The 26,939-nt window shown below is 43.4% G+C and overlaps 1 protein-coding gene and 1 long non-coding RNA gene across 2 annotated transcripts in view; one reads left to right on the forward strand and one right to left on the reverse strand.

Annotated features, from left to right (window-relative positions):
* On the forward strand, positions 1-25,363 carry ed (hemicentin protein echinoid). The gene is given in 8 exon segments (XM_029303617.2): positions 1-1,149; positions 20,575-21,428; positions 21,430-22,034; positions 22,476-23,704; positions 24,015-24,183; positions 24,316-24,494; positions 24,631-24,906; positions 25,202-25,363. Coding segments are annotated over 8 exon segments (3,537 nt in total). The 5' UTR covers positions 1-1,079; the 3' UTR covers positions 25,357-25,363.
* LOC114931536 (uncharacterized) overlaps positions 1-26,939 on the reverse strand; it is a 165,631-nt gene that overhangs the window by 123,071 nt on the left and 15,621 nt on the right. The gene's annotated exons all lie outside the window — the stretch shown is intronic.

Genomic DNA, 26,939 nt, shown 5'->3' on the forward strand with positions numbered 1-26,939 from the left:
CGCGGCACACTATGCGTGGCAGTTCAAAGGAGCCGCGGTGGGGGTGAAAGCCGAGAGTGGGGGCAGCAAAGGCGCGATGCGATCACAGGCTCAGTTGCCGTGCGACTGTCGAGAGACGCACTGGCGGTGTCGACGGACGTGCGAGAGTTTTGGTTTTCGCGCCAGACTGCTTTTCACCGAGGGAGGCTCTTTCATCCGTTTGTCCTCGGGGCAAAAAGGGACCTCGACTAGTCTGTTCCGTCGTGTATTGTCTCGAACAACGGTGGTACAGTGATCTCCCGTGGCGGGAGTAAAATAAAAAAAAAATTCCACAGTTTCGGAGTCGTATCTCTCTTCGCACTCGAGACGTGGAAAGGAGAGAAGAATCTCGATTTAAAATCTTCGACCGCGCGCAGGAAACCATTGATACCGTCAGGTGCACGCGGTCCACGCACACACGCACGTACGTTTCTGCACATACGTTCGCCGCCCCGTGCTGGAATGGGGTCTCGGTCTCATCTTCTTCGTGCGCGAGTTTAAAAACGCGATGATCGCGCGCGGATCGAAGCGCGTCGTCGTTTCCGCCTGATGTCTTCGTCGGGCCAAAGTGTCATCGTCGCTGATGTAAGGTTGCCAGCGAGTATCCGCCCGAGAACGATCGACAGATCCGGACGGTAGCGACCGACGACGACGATCGAGGGTTGAATTTTTGCGAAACGAGTGCGATGAAGAATGGTGCATGGAGCGTCTCACTCTCTCGTCGCCGACGCTTTAATAGTGCAGTGAATGTCATTCGGATGTGCGCGCGTGTTGTGTCACGATCCCCTGTGAGAATATATAAATAAATAATAAATACGCAGCGCACGCCGCGAGAGATAACCGAGTGAGATAAATTACACTGACGATGCGTATATTATTTGATTGCCGCCTTCGGTGAGAGTTTCGGAATACAGGGAAGGGATTTCGCGACGACGGAGCAGCGGATGAGAATCTCTCCGCGAGTGTGAAACACGTGTGAAATTACTATCCTCGTGTGAAGTTACTCTCTCTCTCTCTCTCTCTCTCTCCCCGTCTCTGTATAAACTCCATCTCCTGTAATCATGGATAGAAAGCCGAGGATCAACCGCCGTACGCAGATCGCGATAATGAACCTATTGCTGCTCTGCACCGGTGAGTATATGCTCTGGGTCCTTGTTACGTACTCCTAACGAACGTTGGACGCTATGATTAAAAACTAATTTCATCGAAACGCAGGATGGTAGTTAATTAATGAACGATTCACTCGGGGTGAGATTGATGGGCACTGGGGGTAGATCGGAGTTGGCCGCCTCTGGCGAGTATAAATATCGAATAAATTGATAATTCTGTAACGTATATATACGCGATGCAACACGGCAGGACGAGGGAGAAAAGAGGTGTCGAGGAATGAAACCGGATTCGCGCGCGTATATGTCTTGCGTGGGCTGCAGATTGCAGATTGCAACATGCCCTTCTACGTTGTAACATCCAGAAGGGGAATGTTGAAACGTCCGATGTATGCGTCCGTTGCTGCATCTATTATTCCTGCAATGTTTCTTCGAATTTTCTGTTTCGCGAGCGAGTATAGTCTTTTAACTTGTGTCATATATGTATTAAATAGGTCGAATAATATGTCAATAGTCGACGGGATATCGAAGTATGTCGACGATACTCGCTCGCTCAAGCCGTGGCAGATATCGAGAGAACGTTTCTGTCTCCATTGAAACGACTAGCATCAACTTTAGTCGTACGATTGCTGGAAATAAAACGAGTCGACAGTATCAAAGAAAGAGAGAGAGAAAATAGATCAGACGTATATAAAAATCGTAAGCAAAGTAAAATAAAGTTATTACGTAGTATGTCTGTCATTGCTACTCGTTAACCAAGGGCTACGCGGAAGAAATATGTCGGAACAGCTGTGAATCGATTAGAAAATATATGGCAGACGATAGAAATGTCAAGACGAAAGTTCGTTCTTCTCACAAAGTTTCTCTACTATCTTTTTATACGTCGTCGCGATATAGTCGGTTAAATTGACATAAGATCGAGAGATTCCGGAGATGCGGTGGCTGCGGGCGATATTTTAAAAATACTTGGTCTCTACCGCAGAAGCGATTCTCCATTCTAGAGATCAAACTAGGAGTTGAAAGAAAGACTTTCATTTATTACGGGTTCTCGGATATTTCGCCCATTCCATCAGGTGAAAAAGTATACATAATACGGAGACGAGTCACGGCTGCGTGATCGCGCGTCGAACCGATCTTACAAAGAAGCAGCTTCATGGAAGACTGCTTCGAAAATACCGCCAAGCAGCACAATTACGACCGTGTTCACTCTGTCAAGAATGATCTGATGCGACCGAGAATAATGATAATAATGGCGCTTTAACAACGAAATTAAAGTTTTAAATAACATAAGCATAACTATGTCATTAAAGTACAAAGAGAATGTTGCACAACTTGTTGAAAGAAAGCTACATGTATACTCTGTGGTACTTTCCTCTTCCTTAATTTTTTAATTCTTTTTCCATTTTTTTTTTCACTTCAATTTATTCCTCGGGAATGTATAAATAAAAATATGCACACTTTTCAACGCGATTAAATGTCCTCTCGTACTGATAAATCTTTCGAATATTACTTTTTATTGATATTATATCTTGATGCGAAATGGCATGTTAATGTTGCATCGATGTTCTTAACTCTCAGACGAGCTTCTTCCTCTCTTGGGATCTTTAAGCTGCTCTCTCAGTCAGTTTCACTTTATTCATATTCAAATATACATGAAAGCCGCAAAATGTATCGCGACATCAAATGCGTGCGTGTATTTGTGTGTATTAAACCTTTGAATAAAATTCTTAAAAATTCAAACAATGTATATATCAGAAGAGAAATGGCGTAACTTGTAAACTCTCAAAGTGCTATTTAAAAATTATGGATGGTAACCGTCATATGAGGGACGGGCCGAGGAAAGTTTGCTCGTAGACACGATGTTTGCGTGTGCCAGAAATGCAGATGCACAGCCGTGCATCGGTGCAAGATGATGATAGCGTACTGATAGCGTCACGGATCGGTCCTTTGTGGCATGTCGAACCGCGCGGCAATCTAAACAGCCGCCGCAGTTCCAGCGTCAATCTCTCAGTGAACGGTGGTTCGCAAAGAGAGGAGGAGGTGGTCGAGGACGTGGAAAGAAGGGGAGATTTGCATACGCGCAAGGTTTGCTTGCACACGCTCGCAATCGTGTAGCTCAATCCGCGATTTTTCTTCTCTCGATGAATCGAAATGACCGCGGGCTAAGATTCGCGAACTGCAAAGGTCGGAGGTTTGCAGAGGTCCAAATTAAAGTTGCTTTTGCCGCGAACGCTCGACTCACGCTCGGACGCACTCGGGACTTTAATTGGGAGGCCATAATTAGGTGAGAGGGCGCGTTGCAGTTGCAAGCCGATTATGTTGCGCGCATAGATCGCGATGGGGATGGTGGTAGCTTTTTCCCTTTCTCTCTCTCTCTCTCTCTCTCTCATTTTCTCTCTCTCGAATCGACTCGTCGCGGTTCGCAGTTCGGAAAATCGCATCGGCGCCGCCGCATTAACGACGCGCGTTTTCTAATCGTCGTTACCCACGAACGACCGCTTCCCACGAAGATCCGCGGCGATTCGTGCCAAATGTTATCGCTCCGCGGAATTATCGGAAAGTAATTAACCGCTAATCGGTCGGGGAGGTATATAGCCGGATTGGAAATCGCGATGTTCCTTCTTAACAACGATGATACATTTAATTGCGAGGAAAAGTGTTGCGTTTCGAGTGCGTTTAACGGCGCGTATCTCGCGAGAGATACAATAGATTTAATCGCGATGGTCACGCAGTAGCTTGATTTATGTAGCAATTTGTATCTTGGAGATAAAATGTGAGATGCTGTAAAAATAGGGCCGGCACAATTTATCTCGAAATGTCTCGCAGAGTGCTATATATATATATATATATCGGTTAATTAAGAGGAAAAAATAGAAGAGAGACAGAGAGAGAACCGAAAACGGTATTATATAGTAACAGGATAGTCTGTTACAAGAAGATCGGTGGGTATTTAAGGTACGGTCGACAATCGTTCATTTAAAGTAAAGTGGCACGAGTAATCGATCGACGTCTTTGCGGCAGCCCTAATAAATTTCCCGCTCTTATTGCCGGTGTTTTTCCTCCGAGAGCCGAGTGCTTCTAAGCTGTCTGTCCACTCGATAAATTTCGACGACAACGCTCTTCCTGCGAGGGGCGCGTTAAAGAAATGCAAGCTGCAACGCAGGTGCGAAAGCGCCGTTACCTCTCTCCGTTGTTGCATTACGAAAAGAAGATTACGAGCGCGACGCCGTGTTAATGGCACACAGGAGGGCGCCGACATACCTCTTCTCCTCTTGCGCAAAACATGAACGATTAAAGGCTTTCGCAAACGACCCCCCTTATTTCTTGTCGTCGCGCAGAAATATATAACCCGGGAGTTATGCGCCCCTCGGATCCAAAAATTATTTACTTTCCATGTACGGCAATTATACAAAGTATCGTCCCTTTATTACTTTATTCATCTTCATTTCTCGACACGAACATGAAAATACCCGGCACGTATAATGTCACTTTAATGGAATTTTAATTCGAATGAAAATCAGACGAAAACATTTCACGACGAATAGAAAAAGATTACTTATCTAATCACACTGTTGCAATTTTGCCCGAGGACTTAATAATTGTTTATAGTGTTTAGCTTAATGCGATTAGATTTCTCTATAATTCGTATTGTAAATTAGTTTTATAATGTGGAAAACTAAATAATCTTTTATTCAATCAGGATTAAGCATTGAAACATCGCGAGTAATGTTGCGTGAAAAGAAGGTGCAAAACCGGAGGCTATATCATTACTCGCGTTTCGGGATTACTCGAATTTTCGGTATTCTCTACCCGTTTTCACATTACTGCAGTTCTCCATTCCGTGCGTATCCGCGCTTCCTTACCGATTCCGCCGCGGGTCAAATATTTCCGTTGCAGCACGTTTGCTGCACCGATATAGCCTGGTCCAGAGCCGTTCTATTCCTTGAAAAGCGGAGAAACGGTCGAGGAATTAATTCTTTATATTACCGGACTGGCGAGAGAGAAAGAGGAGGCACACACACATACACACACACATACACACACATACACACACACATACACACATTTACACACAGGAAACGAAATGGATGCCGGAACGAGAGCGCATTTGTCGGAGGTAAACGCGCACGCACGTAGGGAGCATTATTTCGTTCGCGCTTGTATATGTATGTACGTATACGTTTCCCGGCTATATGTGCCGTGTGATGCGAAATAAAAAATTGCCGACCCATTTTTTCAAATTATTTTGCACATCGCTAGCGTGTTTCGATGACTGGGGCAGGTCCGACAACCGGAGGGCAACGTATGTCAGTTTTCCCAACTTTCACCGTGTGTTTCATATACGGGATCATATCGCAAAGGTCGAATGCTGCGATGTATCGAATAGATATATATCAATACATATATAGACACGTTTATGGGAATATATGTGAGAGACAAAGAAACGGCAGTGGCTTTTTGTCAAACAATGTGTGCCGACTGCTCCAGAGATTTCTCGTGTTTCTCTTTGTAAATATAATGTACGCATATGTTTAAAAAGATTGGATATTAAATATCTTTTGTCGCGCAATTTCACATTTTTTCGCGCTACATTAAACGAGACGGCACAAATATTTTTTTGAAATATAATTTCTCTGTTTTATTAAATTTTTTCAATGTAATTTAAAAAAAGTTTCTCTCTCTCTCTCTCTCTCTCTCTCTGATTATATATATTTTTTTATTTTTCTCTGATATTTTTTATTTGTAAATTTCTTTTTCTCTTTCCTTTTTAATTAAAATACCGGTAAAAAATATTTTTAAGAAATCCCAACGTCATCGAAATGGCTCATGGCATTCTATGATTGATAGAAAGCAGGCGACTTCCTATGACACTCTATACGTCTTGCTTTGTACTACCATCTGGCCCGAGAGCTCGTCGATCTTGAAAGCCGATGAGTGTATTGGTATATGATCGTGTTTGAAATCAAAAGAGAGAGCGAGAGAGGGAAAAACGGACGTGCTTCTTTTGCCGAAGCGGATTCGCGATTTTCGCATGTGCGTTATGACTGCGATTCTCGCCGTCATATTGCACGGACGTACATACGAGGGCCAATATTCGCGCGGCCGCATGCGGTGCAAGAATGCCTACGGCGATGATATTCGACGCGGTGAAATAAGGTTCGGTTGCCGGCCGCGCGACGTATTGTTATTGCCATATACGCCGCAGACATTAACGCGTTTCGCTTTGTTATGTCCTGCCCACGGGTGCCGTTGGGCGTGTATATATGTACAGGGTGTCGCAAAAGCAGAGACAGATATGTCAATGGGGTTTAGAGATTAGATCGACGGGATTATAACGTGCAAATGCCTCTAATTTCCAGATTATAAGGTTGAATATTCCAAGGATTTTTCTAGCAAATTGTTATAACTAAAATGACTTGATATAGAAAAGAAATACATTTTTTATGCTCTGGTAAGTAGATAACGATATGTGATATAGATGAATCAGTTTCGATTTAATTTCTTTCCGACAGAAGAAAAACAAAGTAATTTGACGCTGATTATATTATCACATATAGAAATATTAATTAAAAACATGGAAATATTAATTAATTTAATGAAATAATAATATTTTTATGGGTCATGAGATCAGTTATCGATCCATGTTGAAATTTAGGAAACCTTATTGTAACATATAAATTTTGTACGTGCTAATCAAAAAATTAATTCCAATTAATCTAAATTTATATGAAATATGTTATACAGAAAGACACAGTGTGCATATTTTGCGGTTCCCTTCGAGTGTTGCACAATTTTTCGTTAACAATATAGCTCTCTCCTGTAACACATATGTATAGAACATATACGTAATATAATATACTTTTAATTTTCCACATATTCTGTACTATTATATCAAATCATTCCATGTCGTGTAACATTATGATGCCTTTGAATATTTCAGTGCCATTAATACTTCATGTCCTTATAATTATTTCACATCTATTTCATACATATACATATGTATATATAGGCACGAAATAGAATAATTCAAATTGATTGCATTTATATATGCACTCATATTTAGAAATATTCGAAACGGAGACAAAAATAGAGAAAATAAAAGCGCGTATAGAAAATAGTGCGTGCGTGTGCATCTTATTTTTAGTATATATAATGTTTCGAAAGATATTTAGATTACGAATAGTTCCCTTTAAGTGGCCGTTTAACGTCGCTAGGGGCGAAACCCTTCACGTTTATTACTACGGGAAGGAAGTTAGATGGTGCACGAACGTGCGAGAGAACATGTTTGTTAATACCGCAGAGGCAACACCTCTGAAGAACCGTGCATTATGCCGGTGCTGAGCCCGAATCGGCACTAGTCACGTAAAGTTTCGCCCGTGCAGTTCCTCTCGGTCGCGGTCTCACGTCCGAACAAGGAGCAAATGCAAACCCAGATCTTGCGCGAACCGAGTTTTCTAAATAACTAAAATCCATTAGCGGCGGCACATGCGTGCCTCTGTCGATGCGGGGGCGAAAACGTGCAACGAGAGAAAGAGAGAGAGCCACGCCGAGGTATTATCGAAGCACGGAGTTTACTTTATATAAAGACAAAAGACACGCAGTCGTAGAAAATTCTCCATATATTTTCCAGCTGAAGAAACACCTAAAGGCGGCGCGGTCACATACGCCAAGATAACAAGGAGATCGCGCGACAGAGACTCTAGGATAGGACTCTCTAGAATATATAATAAAATCCAGAGAAAATTTCGATATTCTTTATTTTCTTTATTTATTGTATCACTCCTCTGCACGCGGGTCTATACCGGCGTTTTAAATAAAAGCACACGCGTGATAAAGAGAAGTGTTATCGAGAGCGTTCTCTATAAAATTGCCACGCGATTATAGTTTATAACCTTCCGTGTTCCATTAACGTTTAATGCAAAAATAATTAACGTAAATTTTACCTCAAGTTTTTTCGAAATATGCGTACCGCGGTGGCCTGTAAAATTTTACACGCATACTATTACGGGTGACAAATGTCTACGTCAGTCTAAAAAAAAGGGGAAAAAAAGAAAAAATTTATATATAATCCTCATGATACCTTTTCGAAACGTCAAGCGACCTCTGAGACAAATACGATTTGAGAAACACTGGCACGAACGCGTACAAATGACGATTTCTGCCGGCGATGTCGATAACATCAACGGTGAATAACATGCCTTTAGGTATTTACTATGCGCAATGTGCCGACGTTTGTTCGTTTGTGCTCGTTTTGCGGCTCTTTGGCCTCGCATTAGAGGCCGATCGGCACGTTTCGCGATTAATACTACAGGATGTTGCGACACACGCATCCTGCATCGCGTGTCACGTATTGCATTCACGGTAGCGACAGTTGTTATATTTACTCTTATTATTGTTTTTTTTCCAGCTAGAAAATTAAATTAATAATATCTCGACATGATAAATATATTATATTTCTTCGATAAAGATGTTGTGTATATGATGAGTATCACACGTTGAAAGTGTAGAATATCGGTATAAGCTTTCTTACTTTGACATGTACAGGCAAACTTTACAAAAGAAGCCTGACTTTAAAATCCAATTAAGATCCATCGCGTCTTACTCTTTTTATACTCCTATGATGGGAAAATTAAAACTTTTACGCCAAACTTTTTATTTTTCTACTGACTCGTAATGTTCACGGTAGAACAAAAGTGAAAAATGTAACTTTTCACATAGCACATGTACACGCAATATATATATATATATATATATATATATATATATATAATATAATATAATATACGTATATACACATAATATAATATAATATAATATACACCCTGCAATGTCTGGCAGCTCGCGAGATTAACCCTAATCGTTAACGATCCTCTCGTATCGGTGGTGGTCGGTCCAATACCGTGGCGAACTAATTTATAGATGACCGCATAAACCGCCGAAATGTAAGGATTCGGGAACGGCGACGAGTAGTATTAATCCGGAGCGGATTCGCGCCGCGATAATACGCACACATATACGTATATAGTAGTATAACCCGACATTAATCCGTCGCGTGCCGCATGCGACATCTCGCATGAAAAAAATGGTACATATTTATATGTATGTACACGGGTATATATGTATATCGCGTGTGCATTCATTACCGGGTGTATTAATGCAAAAAAATTGCCGTGCCCGGCCCGGGCAATCGCTTATCGTCCCGTGCGTACGTAAACGAGCTTAAAGCCAAGCAACGTAATCGTTGATCGCGATCGCACGAGAGAGACCGCTCGACTTTCCTCGCCTCGCGATTACGCTCGTTGCTGCCAGACTCGCCACGATTTATCGCCGGTGTATCAGTACCGACAAAACCATCGCGCGTTAATGAGGTTTACAGAACTCGGCGTGTTACGTAAGAGACCAATTTTAATTTCGATAACGGGGAATCTTGCTTTTTTCCTTCGTATTTATCGGAATAACGAGGCGTTTCTCTCTGCAGAATTTTATCAAATTATGAGCAATTAAATGTAGAGATTTTCCGGGACACGATTAAATTATGAAACGTTCGACGAAATTTTACGGAATATCTCTTTGATGTTTTATACGTATTTTGTCATCGATATTGTATGGACACGCGAATGTAATTTTATAAATATCTTGGAGATCAATACCAACAATAGTCTGGGACGACAATTATTTTGTGCATATATGTATCATAGAAATCACTGGAAAACTATAATCACTGTTATTAATTTGTATTACCGCATATTACTGTTGGGAATTATTATCTAATAGCCAGACATTACGGAATTAGCGTACATATTTTTGGTTAGCGGTTTACACGCCCCTCTCGCCTTTTCCCGCTCCAAATATCCGATAATGATTTAATGCAATTAAATGCGACGAGCAAACTGCGCAACGCGATTACGATTTTGTGTGACAGATTCGCGAGCGATAATTTTCTAGACCGCGTGCGTGAGCATAGCGTGTGTATCAAGCGAAGGTCGCACACCAATCGTGTAATTTTTCATTTTGATCGCAACCGATAACGCTAATTTGTTTTCCCCGGGTTTACTTATATACCTACTTGCGCACATGTGTGCGCCTTTTATATCGCCGTCCCATACCTCTCGCTTATATTCAAATATATTCCGATACATCTGACATTTGAAATATTGGAAAGTGTTCGACGGTCTCCCGAATTATCGTCGTCGTCGATCATACGTTTGCGCGTCTCGTGACGTCGCGTCGTCCTCGAGAGCCGGCCTCCTGCAGAGTCGAGAGAGAGAGAGAGAATAATCTTCCTGCCGGAAAATTCATCGGTTGCCTCTCCTCGCTCGACAGCGTGGCTTCCATCGGTGTGGGAAATAACTGGGAGAATTTCGAGTAACTTTGCTACACCTTTGCGAAGCAGGCGCCCGAAATTTCGGCGCGAATATGGTTTTCATCGAGAGAGAATTCCTGTGTGCGTATGGTAAATAAGATGAAACGTACAAAGTAATCATTCTGAGAGATTTCTCCGAGTATTTATGTTATATTAATTATGTTATAGAAGCTATTCTGAACTTACTGCAATAGAGAATTTGTGTAATTTTATATATACATGTATATGTGTATATGTATATACATGAGGTATTTATAAAATTCGTACCTTTGTCTGTAAGGAAAGAATAAAGTGGTTAAAACTGTGCACATTTTTATTAGTTTTTTTTTCATATATGAATCCTGCAGAGTTATACATTTTTCCAGCGATACAAGATCTGTCAGATACCTATAATACGATCTTTTAAAAAATGTCATTACAATTTTATTAAAAATTTATATCATTCATGAAAATGAATTTTACACGAATGAGTTTTGTAAAATAAACTTTAGAAATTGTATTAATTTTTAATACAATTTTAATAAAATTTAACATTTTCAATTTTTGCAATAATTCCATCTGACAAAACTGGCATCGCTGATAAAAAATGTGTAACTTTGCAAAATTCATATGTAGAAAAACAAGACTAATAATTATGCAGTTTCACCTATAGATATTACTTCATTCTTTTCCTTATAAGCAAAGGTACGAACTTTATGAACGCCCTACACATATGTACATACATTAAAGTTGCTAACAAAAATAATAATTCGATTTCTTTTTACTTTCATATATGTTTTTCGATCAAAATATGAAAACGAATTGAAAGGATGCAAGAAGCATTTTTGCCGACTTTAGAAGAGCGACTCTTTCGCGTTGTTGCAATGTAAGCTTGCATTTAAAACCGTAAAGTGATGAAACATCTTTTCTCACTTTACAAGAGACATGTATGTTATGTAGATTACGTCGATCGCGCGCGGCGCGACTGAGAGACGTGACAGTCGCGCCGACATCTGGCAAGGAGAACGCGTCTTTGTCTGCGCGAGTAACGGGAGAACGACAGTGGGTGAGTGAGTGAATGAGTAAGGAGCGGACGTAGTACCTCACGGCACTCATCTTGTGCCCATCGTCGTCTTTCCCTCCCGATCTTTTGTCCGCCGAATCGTAAATCTGTCCGTAAAACAGCACCTCGGCCATACATCACGAGGAAGAAGCGGCCGCGCTTCCTTATTAACGTTGGCGCGATGAGCTCGCGGCCAAAGAGAGAGAGCCCGCGTCTTCATATTTCGTTCGAGTACGTTTCTTTCTTCTTCTTTTTTTTCCTTTTTTCTTTCTTTCGCATTGCGCTTAATTGGCCCGTGGTTTCGCCACGAAGCAAGCACGAAAAGCACTCTTGACGCAATGCGACCGACGCGACGGCGCGGCGGCAACGTTTCCCGAATGCGCGGCTTTCGTGCATCCCCGGAGTTGAAAGACAGCGCCCGCGGTTTGCCCCTTCGTCTATTGCTTGCGTGATTTACTGCAACCCAACTGCTGCGGGGCTGCTGCAGGTCTGCATCGGAGGCTGGCTGATGCCGTTTCGCGGGCTCCCAGATGGCGGCGCCATTGAAGGGATAAATTTACAAAGGGTCCGGAGTAGGTGTGTGCATGTGTATGCGGGGTACCAACATTCGACGGTTAATTCATTACTCTGCCAGATAAAATTCAAACATTCGGAAACGAAATTTCAGCTTTATATGTATATAAATATAATAGACTGCATTTTACGTAGGTCAATCTATATATTATATATACATGTGTATTTAAAAAAATATTTGTCCAACCGGATCAAAATTATTGGGCTTGGAAAATGCAAGCATTTAATTGCAATGATTACACTGGTTACGCTGTAAAATCGTTAATTTTTTGATGCAGTCGTTCTGATTTCGTCGAATAACGTTTAATTTTTATTTGGATTTTTTTTACATCTTTTTTTCATGTGATTTTCGATTGCCTGGTACGGCAACTCCCCAAACGTAGGAAACGTTTCAACAGTTATCCACGGTTTTAACCGCGCGACAGTAAATCACAGTAGGATTGTGCTCGAAATACGATACCACGTGGCATTCCTTCGACAACGTGTTGAATTACATTTCCTACGCGGCGCAAGCAAATTTTGGAAGCGAAACGGTTTCCGTTAACAAGAAAAAAAACGCATTCCCTATAGCATCGATCGGATAACCTGTTAAATACTTCGATAAACAGACTGTTAATAATTAATTTGTGCAAAATATTTGAAGCAATCCGATAGTGCTAAAAATGTACGTAATTAAATTTTTTATGCAAAAAGTTGGAAATAAATTACACAACACAATTTCTATATTATATAATTTTATATGGCGAGAAAAATTCAAGGTAAAATATAAAGGCAGGTAATTGTGAACTAAGTAATTTATAACGTAATCTTGTTTTTATAAAGATAACACATAACAAAAGTCTGGGCGCACAGACCTTCGGCTCGAAAAAGATATATGTGGTATAAGGTATAAAACGCGAGCTCCTCTCTCTCTCTTTCGCATTGTGCTTTAAGCTAAATACGCGAAAGATATTAAACTCTCCTCGTTCCTTTTTCGTTACTGGCTAGCTGGGATAACGCTCGTATAAGATCGCTGTAAGTCACGTAAACGTCCGTTATCTGAAGTTGTATCTGCGCGTTCTTGTAGATCGCTTCCTTTATCGCCTGCCACGAGATAATGATTTCTACAACTTTTTCGCGCGGTACGTCCGAGTAACACGTCGCAGAAATTGCCCTCCGCGTCGAAAATTGCTCTGTCCAGAGCTTAAACGATCGATGCTGACGACCGCTTTTACTTACGCCAATTGGCTAATCCCGTGTCCTCTTAATATTGCACAAAGTGTCGCCGAGAATATTGAGCCGCGCTACCTTAAAATGGCGCAATGTATCTTGAAAATTCATACTCCGTTGGCACCGACACCAGTACGAGGACGTTCATGTTACACAGGACTGGTATATGAGTCACTTGAACTTTGTGCGGCTTGGCTTCAAACTAACGCTCGCTATACTTGTATGTTTCTCTCGAGATTAATCCCGAAATTTAAAGTTCGACTGGAAATTATACGATTCTACCTTGGCGAATTGTTCGAGGAAAAGAAAAAAAATGTAAAGAAAAAGAAATTAATTCCGCTCTCGCCGAATATAAGGTGAACTTTGGAACAAGAGAGACATAATCCGAACAATCTCTATCGTATTCTTTCACAGCGCGCACTTTCGTAACTATATAAATTTAAAATCTGTCCCATAATTTTCTCTTTTCTGTCTCATCATCGTTCTCTTCTGGAACGCGGAAAGCAATTTTCTTAAAGGAGAATTGCCAGGGATTTCCAAAAAAAAACCTATTACGTACGCAGTATTGTATGTCGCCATATCTTGCATTATGCAGTATTAACAGTTTCGCAATTGGCTCGCGCCGTAGTAAGGATGTGTGTGTCTTGTATATATGCACGATCAAACATCTACGAGAGATCGGTACGATTGTTACCTGCATGACTAAGCCGTATTTACGCAAGTCCGTATTGCGCGAAACCTCGTTATGCCATTCTCTGTGTACAGGGTGTCTCAAATCTATAAGAATATTTCCTTTTTTCAAGACAGAGTCCCGCGATAACCTTTCAGCGTGATAACTTAAATGGTATACGTATACAACGAGAGTGCTCAATTAAAATGATATCTATCATGTATACACACACGTGGAATAAAAATAGCACAACTATCATTTTTATCAATCTGATTTGCATCGTGTCTGGTTTCAAGAACATATGATCGCGTCAACATGTATATACGTATGTGTACGTGTGCGCATAAAGTTACGGGTGAGGAACGACACGTCGCGTTCATCTCGCGGGCAAAGCCGCCGCTTGTCGAAACGTCACGCGAATTATTCGTTATGCGTTATCCCTTGTCTTAATTACTCTGGCTCTCTCTCTCGAGTGATATACGCGGCCGGCTTTGTTCATTTGTGCCGGCTCACGCAGCCGTAAATATCGATTATACGGGATATAGCTTTGCGTCTATCGGGCCATTAATTTGTCGAAAGTTTGTTATCCGCCGCCGTCGAGCGTCACGCGCGGCGCGTAAATTGTTTGCAATACTCCTCGAATTCTGTGTCGCGCAGAATCTGCGCCGCGGTTACGCGAAACTGACGTATCGTGGCATGTGCTCTGTCGCTTTGTCGCTCTACCAACAACTGAGCCAATAGAGAATGACTCATTATAATGCATCCGCCTGCGATGAACCGATAATTAATTCAAGACGCGTATTTTATTCATCGACGACGGCACACGAGGAAAAAAAAAATATATATATATGTTTCTATCTTTGTTCCGTTCTCTTTATTCGATCGACGTTACTCCATTAGAGTACCACTTAGAGTAGAATCTTTCCGTCAGAGCGATATTACTTGATATATGTATGTTCGATGCGCCGGCAATATCAAGATATGTATCTTCGCACAGTGACTGCGACGTAAAGCGCAACTCTTGCTCGTTGTGCATTCGCCATAATGCACGTGCGCGTGAAATGTTGATAATAGTGGTACAGATAGCGATGGCGTATGGTGAGCGAGAATATATACGTGTATATGAACGTCTACATTCGCAAAAGTATATATGCTGGTCGGTCATACTTTCTGGGAGAGCAAGACGAGCGTGCCATTTATGCGAATCGAGGCGCAACGTGCGACTGTTCCTCGTGGTTGAACATTCGTCACGGGAGAAAGTTTCGACGAAGGAAACGCTTTCGAGCACAGAGAGAGAGAGAGAGAGAGAGGAATCTTAATTTAAATCCGTCATCGCGCAATTGACAATAAAGCGGAAAGCCATAGAGTAAAACTACAAAGGGATGATAACGAGAAAGGCGATTTCGCAGAGACGGAATGAAGAGAGGAAACGGAGACGAGATGGAGGAGTGAAGGGAGGAGGGATTCGTGACAATAAGATATATTATGCAGGGGTTGGAGTATGCCGAGGTTCCATCCACCCCCTTTTCTCGCGACACGCATAATCGCGGCATAAGCAGAAACCACGCTCGAGTACATCGGGGTGTACATCTAGATCCTATCCTCCCATTTTACGTTTCAACCGCAGACGTCGATAGATTCGGGATTTTAAAGGGATTGAAGAGATATATAAGAATACGGAAAATTTACGAAATTTTCGCGATTCGAAATTAAATCCTGTCTGAAACTGACGACGAGGATTGTCCAGCTAATCGAAAGTCCACCTGATACTGAGAATAACCAGATATGATATTTTGTTTCGATAGATTTTCAGCGCGGAGATTTAATCGCCAAAGTATTTAATATTGCTGCCGTAAGTGATAGACGTTTATCGAATTTCTGCTATAAGAGAGAATAACGATTGGAAAATCGATAATCGTGACTGTGTGAGAAGTAACGCCGCCATGCTCTCCGCGTTCTCGCGCTCTACTTACTCATTATATGTATTTATTATTATTTCTTCCACAATCAAGATTAATCGGTATATGCCTTCTTTTTTTTAAATGACCGTATCTTGTCGCGAAAACTCGATCGCTCACGCAACGCGTACCGCACGCAAAGAACCGAGCGCATACTTTCAACGAAACTTGGTTAGAAATGGATTTAAGCAAAAGTAAGAGTCCCTCTTTGAAGGAAATGTAGAGCAGAGCGGAATAATCTAGCGCGGAAAGTTGATTTTGCCAAGCAACGTAATTCACTCGCTCGCGGAGCAACATAACGATTTAAAGTCGCTTTGAAAGCGCCTTACGACGACAAATTGTAGCAACACTTGCGATCGACGAAGCGCTCTCTCGAATACGAGAGAAAGAGGAAGAGAGAGAGAGAGAGAGAGAGAAAAGCGAAGAAATATGCAACGATCATAAAGGCATAATTTTCCGGAAAGCTCTGGCAAAGCATCGATATGGAAAGAGAGGGAAAAAGCAGTTTTGCCATCTGGATCGTCGAGCGAAAAAGTCACTTTTTTCACAAACACGTGATCCATTAGATATTTATATCAGTTTGAAGCCGTTTTTGCCTCTATAGATATTTTTAGGCCGTATTGAGATCGAATTTTCAAAAGAACAACGTTATATACCCGATAAATGATTAAATTTTGTAAAAACTTTCTCTTGATCTTTCGCGTATTCTATCCAACTTTGTGGATTTTTCTTCGCCAGCTCTCGTAACTTTGTATAAAACTCATGAAAAATTGCCGATACCGTTAAGTGGGTATAACGTTAGCTCGGTGAGATCAATGCTATTCCAGTAATAAAATCCATCATTGGTAAGTAATTAAAAATATATATGGGACATCGCGGTTCAAAAATAGATTTCAATTAAAGCCGCGTGATGCCGTAATATTTCGCGCGAATATAATAATGTCGGAGAATGATAATATGTCTCTTATACCACAGAGAATTACAAATATGATTTCTTACTTTCCCTTATAATATTGTAAATTCAATATATCACACAGCGAAGTGGCCAGAATTTAATTTTCAGATTTTTTCGCGAAGAACAGAGAGAGAATCTAAAAGAATTCTTTTATATACCTTGGTTATATACATTTCGAAGATACCTCTGCCCTCCGCGAGAGTTTTGGCGAAATCTACCTTCCACCTATATTTACCTTCCATCTATAAAAATCGCAAGATGCAAGAACTTATTCACGTGTAATGTAATATCGTAATGGCGTGTTCTCGGTGAAGCCACGAATCGGGATTCGTACCTTTAAAAGGATGAACGTCATGTCGCGAGGGTAGGGAAGAGAAAAAGAGGAAGTTCCTGTCGTCCGAAAACGGAGCGAGGAAATTGCCGAAGGAAAATAATAGGACAATGCGCGAACGAGAACGGATATACGAGCGAACTCGTCGATTCTCGATGTAGTATCAGCTGACGAGCGGAGAGATGGGTGGACGGATAGATGAACGAACGTAGGAACAATCAAACGCGCGGATCGTAGACGAATAAATCGAAAAGCGGGGGTAGTAGCCGAGATAAACGTCAGTGCGAAAATTCGAGCGAGGAAAAGAGAGGAATCACGAGAGGCAAAAGATGCGTCCCCGAACATTTCCAAACAAAATGGCGCGGTAGAGGACGAGCCTCAATAGCGTTGACAAGTCGAGTCGACCGGCGGTTTTACCGTTACGTGACCCAATGCAGAGAGGAGATACGTGGCCGCTTCCATCGTTCGTCGGTGCTTCGTAACCGATAGTAGTACAGTACGGTAGTATATAACGCGAATGTGTAAATGAAATCGTTTGCGCGCGAGCATTCACCGTGTGCGAGAAAGTTCCACTTTACACCTCAGGAGCCGTGAGGTCAAACGTTTATTTCGTCGAATTTATTTAGAGAGGAGAATTTCCGATGATATATACATATATTTCTCTCCTCCGAAGATTCGTCGAGAATTTCAATACTCATTAAATATCCCGATCCTTCTTCGGTATTCTGTTTCATTATTCGCGTAGGAATCTGCATTTCTTCGCGTATCCGCTCTATTCGTTAAACTCGGTAATACTGCGAAAATATATTATAACGCCTCTCTTTAACGCCCATTCTTCCATTTCTTTTTTCGGTACATTTTATTAGCATCGAAGAATTGAACGTATACTTATTCACGATAAACCTGAAAATTCTTCTCCAGCTCTGAATAGATAAGCGAGTAGCAGGGCAGAACAAGTCCGAGATAGACAGACATACAGACGAACTCAAGTGGTTCATAGGGTTCCCATTTGAATATACGAAACCATGACAAGACGTACGCCTGCAACGTACGTCATGAGCTTCATTGTTGAATATCACGAGTCTCTGTGGGAGACTCAAGTCGAACAGACAGCATTCGCTATTCCCGCATTCGTAACTTCTCCGCGCGAATGTCTTTTTTATATCGTTATGTCGTGACTACGATTTAGATCGAGCATTTAGTTAACTTTGGTTAACGTTAACTCAACGACAGTGCAGTCCTAACCATAAATATTCGCGATATTTGTGGTCACGACACTGCGGGGGAACTATTAGTTTTCAACGTCACCGCGCTGTGATATTCGATTTTCACACAGTGATTTGTGTCGACATTCGATATTACGTTGCGATAGTGAAAAGCCGCGATGCCACTGTCATATGACCATCGATTTTCATAATAGCGAAAACATCATTCTTAAAGGGATGTACGAAAATTACGCTAGATTTATTAATATTCGATGTATAATGAAATATATACTAAAAGTTATCTCTTCTCTCGCGTCTATATTTTTCGTCGATCAATTTAAAGACCATTTCTCTTTAAAGCGTAGACAAATCGGTCTCGAAAAGCGAAGGAGATATTTAAAATTATCTATATAGTTTAAATTGGCGCTGACGTGTATGAGATCATTCGATCATTAAATATTCGTTGAAACGGTCTCTACGGGAATTGAAATAATTATAACCGGACTCATCAGCGATAGTTATTGGAATATCTATTTCATTTTACATCAGTCTGTTCTCACTATCGATCACTATTATAGATTTTTTTTATAATTAGAACCGCACTAAATACCCCCATCTCTCTCTTAATTTGCGTGAAGAATTACCGAAATTTTATATTTACCATTTATATTTACTAAACAAATATACGGTACGGTAGAGAGGAATGGGTGGGAATGACGTGTTGTTTCCACGGTTGGTTGCAAAACGCACAAACAGCGTGGGAGAATGCAGAGCTTTTTTTTGTTTCTTTTGTAAAGATGGAACAAACAAACTTTTAAACCGTGAATACTTTGCGTGTACGAAACAAACGTTACTTTAGAGCACAAGAGACATGTAATAAAAATATGTATTTTTAAACACGCATTTTTATAAATGTGGACAATTTTTTCCATCGGTTATCATTTTTATATCATGTCAATTTTGACCTTTTTATTGTAAACTTTGCACATGTATAACACATATTGGTTATCGTGCGTAACGGATTCGTATGTAATAATTTTTTTTTATATGAAGCGTATTCGGAATTTTATAAAAAAAAAGGAAAAAGAAAAAATAAAACGAGCTCGTACAATGTTTGTTGTCGACGCACATGGTGTTACAATGGTGTCCCTCTCTATAGACACATACGCAGATATTAAAGTTGAACGTACGTTGTTTGCGCGTTGATGGAAAAATTATTACGCGTTATTTATTTAAGTTATACACGCACAATTTTCTCTCAACCATCTTCTTCTTCTCTCATTCTTTTCTTTTAAATTAACCTTTATAGCCGTCATCCTTCGTGCTTTTAATTGGATAGCTCACGACGAAAACACGAGCGAGAGGGTAAACCAATTTCTCTCGCAGAATGCGAGCCGTCCCGGATATTCTCTAACGGTATCTCGCGCTGCTGCGCTGCCGTAAAAGAGACAGGAATTCACGCAGCAGAGCGAGCTGTAGCCGGGCGACGAACCGTTTTCGCGTGTTCATTATTTCGTAAATGCGACACGGCGCGAAACGTCCGACGCTTTTCGCGTCGCGTCGCCAAATCGCGTTATTCCTTCCCACTTGCTTCAATCATGCCCGGGCGACAATCGGCATTGTCATCAAGCTGCTGCGAAAACGGCGCGAGGACTCGGCGTTAATTGCGCAAAAGGCGAGAGTCGGTTCAACCTAAAACTGGGTTGACAGCCGACAGGTAATTTGTATCGCATTAACGCGCTCCTGACGCACTATACTACTACTACCACTACGCGCACCGCGAATTTATATTCCCGTATCTTAATGGAAAACGCGTGTATGTGCAAAAGTGTAAAGTGCGGCCAGAAGAGACCGATCGATCCTCGCCCATCGCTCTTGCGGTCGATTTATTCATCGGGTCACCGGGTTATCGGGTTACCTCGTGGCGCCGATCGATCGTTCGTTAACGTTGTTACCGTACATATATAGCATAATGTATAATCCGATAAATATTATTAAAGGACCGTATAGATATTTTTCCGTTTTTTTCCTTTAACGGAGAAGGGAGAAACTCATATCGTAAAAATATTCGGGAAAAAGTTTCAATCTTTTCAAGAGAGTCTATGATTTAACGAGCTGAACTTGATTTTTTCTCGTTTTTCAGCGCCCATCCATGCACGCGTCGACGAGACGCAAATGGACACGCACGAGGGCTCGACGGTGCAGCTGCAATGTCGATTTCCGCCGCCGCGGGAAAACGTCACGTGCTTCTGGCTGACCCATACGAACAACAATCTCGACAACGCGGCGATCGAGAATCGCTCGTTGTCGCCGAACTACAAAGTGTTCATGAACCTGGAGGAGGGCCGTTACGATCTGCAGATCAGGAACGTGTCCTACGAGCGCGACAACGGCAAATACGAGTGCAGGGTGAAGGTCAGCAGCACCGGGACCGATCTTCATAGAAAGTACATCACCCTGACGGTACTGAGGGCACCTGGTCCGCCGTCGATATCGCCTACTTCCGCACCAGCTACGGAGGGTCAGCGACTCGAGCTTCAGTGCAACACTTACGGTGGCAGTCCCGAACCGGAAGTGAGATGGTACCGCGGCAACAGCACTATACCGCTGCACACCGGTAAAACCCTGATGGTGGAACCCACGCGAGAGGACGACCGCGCGATCTTCCGGTGCGTCGTGAGAAATCGGGCGATGCGCGAAGGCGAAACCTTGGATGCCTCGGTGACGCTAGACGTCAACTACTTCCCGCGCGTGACTATCGGCCCGGAGAACCCGCTCAAGGTCGAGGTGAACGGGACCGCGACTCTCAAATGCCACGTGGACTCGAAGCCGATGGTCGGCATGGTCCGCTGGTGGCGGGATGGCAGTTTTATCGCCACCAATTTCAAGCACGTGATACCTAAGGTGACGCTGCAGGATGTTGGCACGTACACCTGTCAGGCGGACAACGGACTCGGTAAGCGCACCGACGCCTCCCTGGTTCTGGACGTACTCTATCCCACCCACGGTGACGATCGAGGGAGATACTTTCCGAGTGGCCGACGTAGAGGACACCGTGACCGTACACTGCAACGTGTCCGGCAATCCGTTTCCGTCGGTGATCGAGTGGCTGCGAGACGGTCGGCCGGAATTCAGACAGTCGGGCCCGATTTTGCGATTGACCCGGGTCACGGCGGAGCATGCCGGTAATTACACGTGTCGCGCGGTGAACACGATCCATCCCACCGGTGGCGAACGCAGGAATCATTCGGCACATTCCACCGTCACCATTCGAGTGCGACACAAGCCCGGTCCGGCGAGAGTGACTCCGGATTCACCGGTCGCCGTCGAGGGCTCCCGGGTGATACTCACGTGCATGGCCAGTCCGGCCGGCTATCCTGAGCCGCAGTACAAGTGGTGGAAGGAGGGCGAAGGCGGCACGATCCTGATGCCGACCCCGTCTGGTCCGAAGTACGAGATCGACTCGGTGCACCTCGGCAGCGAGGGCACTTACAAATGCCACGCGATCAACGAGATCGGCATTGGCGAAGCTGCATCGGTGAATCTAACTGTTCATCAGCCGCCGAAGATACTCACTAAACTACAACCTCATGTCACGAGAAAGTAAGTAATAATGCACAAATTTCTATTTCTAAAAAATGACAGTTATTTCTAAATATTGTAGTTTCTTTTCTTATCAGACTTATCGGAAAACTGTTTTTTGTTCAAATCAATATTTTTTAGAGATAACGTATATTTATATCGCATTTTAGACGTTTAAATCTGTACTCGGCACGATGGAAAATAATATGATTATTATATCTGCAAGTATAATAAATTTTTTTGCAAGCTCGTATGAGCTTCTTCAACTGTTTGATCCTCTAATTCTCCGGTTGTTCTAAAATACGGTCGTGTAATTATAGAAGTCTACGGACTTTACGTTTGCTTTCTTCTGCGCTTTTCTTCTGTGAGGTATACGCCACTCGGGGAATGAAATAGCTCTTTGCGGGTAGAACAAGATATATGTTCCGTTCTAATAATGTAACGTCTTCTTGCTTATCGCAGAGTCGGCGAGTCGTCGTTTCAAGTATCCTGCGTATCGCAGGGCAAGCCGCGACCTAGCGTGCGCTGGCTGAAGGACGATCAAGAATTAACGGCCGACGAGAGGCTCTACAAAGTAATTACGACGGCGTCGGAGGGCCACGGTAGCGTAATAACCGTAAATTCCACGTTGAGCTTTTTGGGTCACGCTCGTCCGCAGACCGACGAAATCGTGGCGGGCGATCGCGGCAAGTACACCTGCGTCTTCATGAACGAAGTGAAGAAAGTCGAGTCCACGATGATGCTCAAGGTGGAGCACGAGCCGATAGTACTCCATCAACACGGCAAGGTGGCCTACAATCTTCGGGAGACCGCCGAGGTGGCCTGCAAGGTCCAAGCGTGGCCAAAGCCCGAGTTCCAGTGGAGCTTCGGTACCAACGCCGCGACTCTTCAGGGTTCGTCCAGCGACGGTCATTACGAGATTACCACCACGAGCGACAACTACGACGCGTACACATCCGTCCTGAGAATGACCAATATCCGCGAATCTGATTACGGCGATTATACCTGTCGCGCTGCCAATGCTCAAGGTAGCGTCACGTCTACCATCAGATTGCAGCCAAAGGGTGCGCCGGAAAGACCGACTAACATCACTGCCATGGAAATCGGACCTACATACGTTGCTCTTTTATGGCAACTGGGTTTCGACGGTGGCCTTCCTATCACCAAGTATTTTGTTTCGTACAGAAGAGTGGCCGGTGGTGATGAGATAGTTGCGCCGGATTGCGCGCCTCCTCGTGGACCGGCCGGTCAGTGGCTCGAGCTCGATTGTCGACGATCGAATCCGTGTAACGTGAGCAATCTGGAGCAACATCAGACTTACACCTTCAAGGTGAAGGTCTACAATACTAAAAATCATTCCGATTATTCCGATGAAGTGTCCGCCACTACGGCGGTGGCGAAGATACCTACGCCGCTACGAGTGAGTTTCGATCCTGAGAGCGGCACACTCGCTATTAACGTAGGTGCCACGTGCCTGGCATTGGTGGCGTCTATCGAGAAGTTCGACGGAGGCTCTGATAGTTCGTGGAGAATCGTCGACGAGTGGCCTCTCGAAGTTCTCGGGGCTGCGCCCACTCAAAGGGAGGGAATATTGGACGATCCCGAAGCAGCAGATTCGGAACCTCGTCTCAGAGTTAGACTCTGCCTCAAAGCGGATCGACAGAAGTGTGGCGAGTACGCGGAAGCCGAAAGTAAGTTTAATTTTCAAAAGTAATGTGATTATAGAATTACAGAATTATATAATCTATATAATCAATTCAAACTAATCTTATATGCTTTGTGCGGTTGCGAAATTAGATTTTATTATCTTAGAGTTAAAAAAATTAAAAAATTAGATTTTAATTAATTTATTCTTAATGAATATCCTCCATTAACTATTTATTTGCTGACATTTTAAAATAATGTGATATTTTAGGTAATTTGGCACAAGTTAATTTTAGCGATGGTACGTTTGCCAACGACTTTCCTGAATTGAAGCAATTTTCTTATTCCTTTTCGCAGTTGGACCATCCTACATCGCGCAATCCGGTGCACTCGCAACGCCAACTTTAATCGCACTGATAGTGAGCGGAGCAGTTTTTATACTCTTTGCAGCATTGTTACTGCTGTTCTGCCGGTGCCGACGAAAACACGCGACGAAGGCGAAAGATTACGAAATGGACTCGAACGCGTAAGTTTTCATCTCGCACGAAGCTACCTCTCGCTATGAACGAAAAATGCTAGACGTATAAGCTAAACGACGTGTTGTTTCGCACATGACTTGAATAAAAGAAGGCAGCTCATCTGTTCTTTATTTTTCCAGCGTTCGCCCGAGTCTCGTGGCAGGTAATGGCCAACAAACACAACCACCGCCACCCTACTATGCCGAGAATAAAGCTCTGGAGCACAGCTTGGATCATGCCTTAGCTCTGGAAGATTCGAAGACTCCCGCTTACTCGCAGTCGGGATATGGTTATCATCAACCTAATCATAACATCAACGGTAAACGTCGTACATGTATAAAAAATAAAAAGAATTTTTCTCTTCGATTGCGTCGCGCGCGCGTGTTATATATCTTGATAAAAACTTTCGGAAAATATACCTTTACGTTATATGATCTTTTTTCGATTTTTCACAGGCGTGAATATGGGCTACATGGATAATAGTTACTCGAATTCCAACAACGGTGGTTCCGTGAACTCGCAGGATTCCATATGGCAGATGAAGTCCGCGGCGGCAAATGGCGTTAATCAGCCCTACGATCTTGCCGGATATGGCACTACGGAATCCGATTACCCCACGCATCCTCATTATCTACCGCAACGGGAGAATTACAGGGAGAGCCATAATCTGAGCCGACAGCAGTTCTGTGCGGAGCCCTTTGCCACCGTCGTCAAGTCTCAGAAACACGTTGGTCAGTATTAGCCTTACGATCGTTTCTCGTGACTTCCCTCGTCCGGCGTTAGCTTCTAATGACAGTCCCTATATTACCGGCGTGCGTGTCGGGCTGCAGCGTTATAGATTATATCGTACGTTACATCGATCTTCCGCGGCTACAGTACATTGTTCGGCGATACCTTCTCCATTCTTGAAGAGGCTTGTTTCGAGCCCTTCCGCTTCCCCTCTCCTTCCATCGACCCTTACCACCGACTTCCGCAGCCTTGCAATTCCGCTCGTTTTCATATTAATCGTTGCTTCATTTTCGACAGATTCACCTTACGATGTGTCGGGATTGCCATATCAGGAGAATTACGACGAAGATACAAAACCGCCGCAACAAGTCAGTTTATCGTACGACGAGAGTCTGGAATCGGGCTACTCCACGCCGAACAGACGTAGAATCATTAGGGAGATAATCGTTTGAGACCTGCCTACCGGCTCACGAGCCGGAAACACGCGTACTACCTGGCTATAGCAGCAGGCCCCCTGTCATACGGTGACGCAGCAGCATCCGCATCTCTATCATCGCCATCGACATCGTCATCGTATGGAGATAGTCCTCGAGAATCCTTCCGTGTCGCCGTCTGCGAGGACACCCGCCGCACCGTCAATCGCGACGTCGGCCACGGCAACAACGACATCGCAAATGGGTCTTCCGATACGTCCACCGCATTTTCCGCAACGTGCGGCTTACGATGTAGGTTTAGGACGTGGTCCATCGTTGTTGCCCGCGGAAGATTACTACGCGAGAAATCGACACGGACTGACGTCATATGGCGATCTGGACGGCGTGCCAGCGCCGGTGACAGTCCGACGGATTGATAAGTCTGGACTACTGGAGATCGCGGAGACGGATCCTGTGACATGTCCGCGTCCTTGCGTGCTCACTGGTGCGGAGGACGTCGCCGCACGAACTGTGCCATTACGAGTCGATCGTTCGGGACTGTTAGAAGCGGTTCCTGAAGCTGATCAGCTGGAAGAGCACTACAATGGCAGTACAACGACGACGCTCGATGAGGCCGCGGCTTTGCCACAAGGAGAAACGTTAAAAGTGGATGCTGACGTGAATCCTCACGTATTCGAGGGAGGTTGTCTACTGGAACGCCCGTCTTCCTTGGAGGGACAAGCCTGCCCGGACGAAGTCGACACGAAGGGCCATTCTATGAATATCAAAGCGCTAACCGGAAGTCCGCGAACTCAATTCGACGCTTCCAAAGCCACGGAGAGGCTATCACACTTGCCGTTCTCACCCAATCCTTCTTTGCGACTTCCTTTTCGGAACGACCCTTCAAGGACATCTCCGCTGACAGGCCGTGGCGCGGACTCGGCTCGATCGCGTACTCAGAAGTCTCCAGAATGTGCCGCAAAGTATACTTCCGCTTCCAGGAAACTCGCCAATTCGTCGGAGAGTTGTTCGATTACGCGAGAACGATCGCAAGTAGGATGTTCCAAGGATAACAACGATCTAGCTCAATCAAATGTCATGGAAGAGTCAACGGTCGGTACGAGCGAAACGCGTCGCGAGTCGCTATTCGCGAAAGGAAGCGCGAAACAAGAGGACGATCCACCGGGAGAGGAGAGAGCCGAGGCGGAAGGATGCGAGCATACGACCGTCGAGAGTCTCGAAGAGGACGAAGTTTCGTTCAAAGGGTCCAACAAACTTCTCGACAACGATAGTGTTCAGACGCTTAGAGTGATTATTCTGTCGGAACAATTGTGAAGGTGATGTTTAAATCGAATGCAATAATTACAGACAGTGATATCAGTATGCGTGTGTGCCGGGAATGAACAGATATCAAATGATACGGTCTCCTAAGAGAATTTATCTATGTCGACACAAGGGCAGTGTATCTTTAGCGAAACGTTGCTCTTTCTTGTTTATCAACTTTAATTAGTAAGTTTATATAATTAAAACAAATTTTTTGTAAATTTTATTATTTGAAATTTATGTATGTAAATTTTTGTTGAACATTATTGATCGCGTTATTTTGAAGAAATCTTTGGAGA

This window comes from Nylanderia fulva, unplaced genomic scaffold, assembly GCF_048542155.1.
Source record: "Nylanderia fulva isolate GAGA-0341 unplaced genomic scaffold, ASM4854215v1 Scaffold27, whole genome shotgun sequence".
In the NCBI taxonomy this organism is placed as follows: domain Eukaryota; kingdom Metazoa; phylum Arthropoda; class Insecta; order Hymenoptera; family Formicidae; genus Nylanderia; species Nylanderia fulva.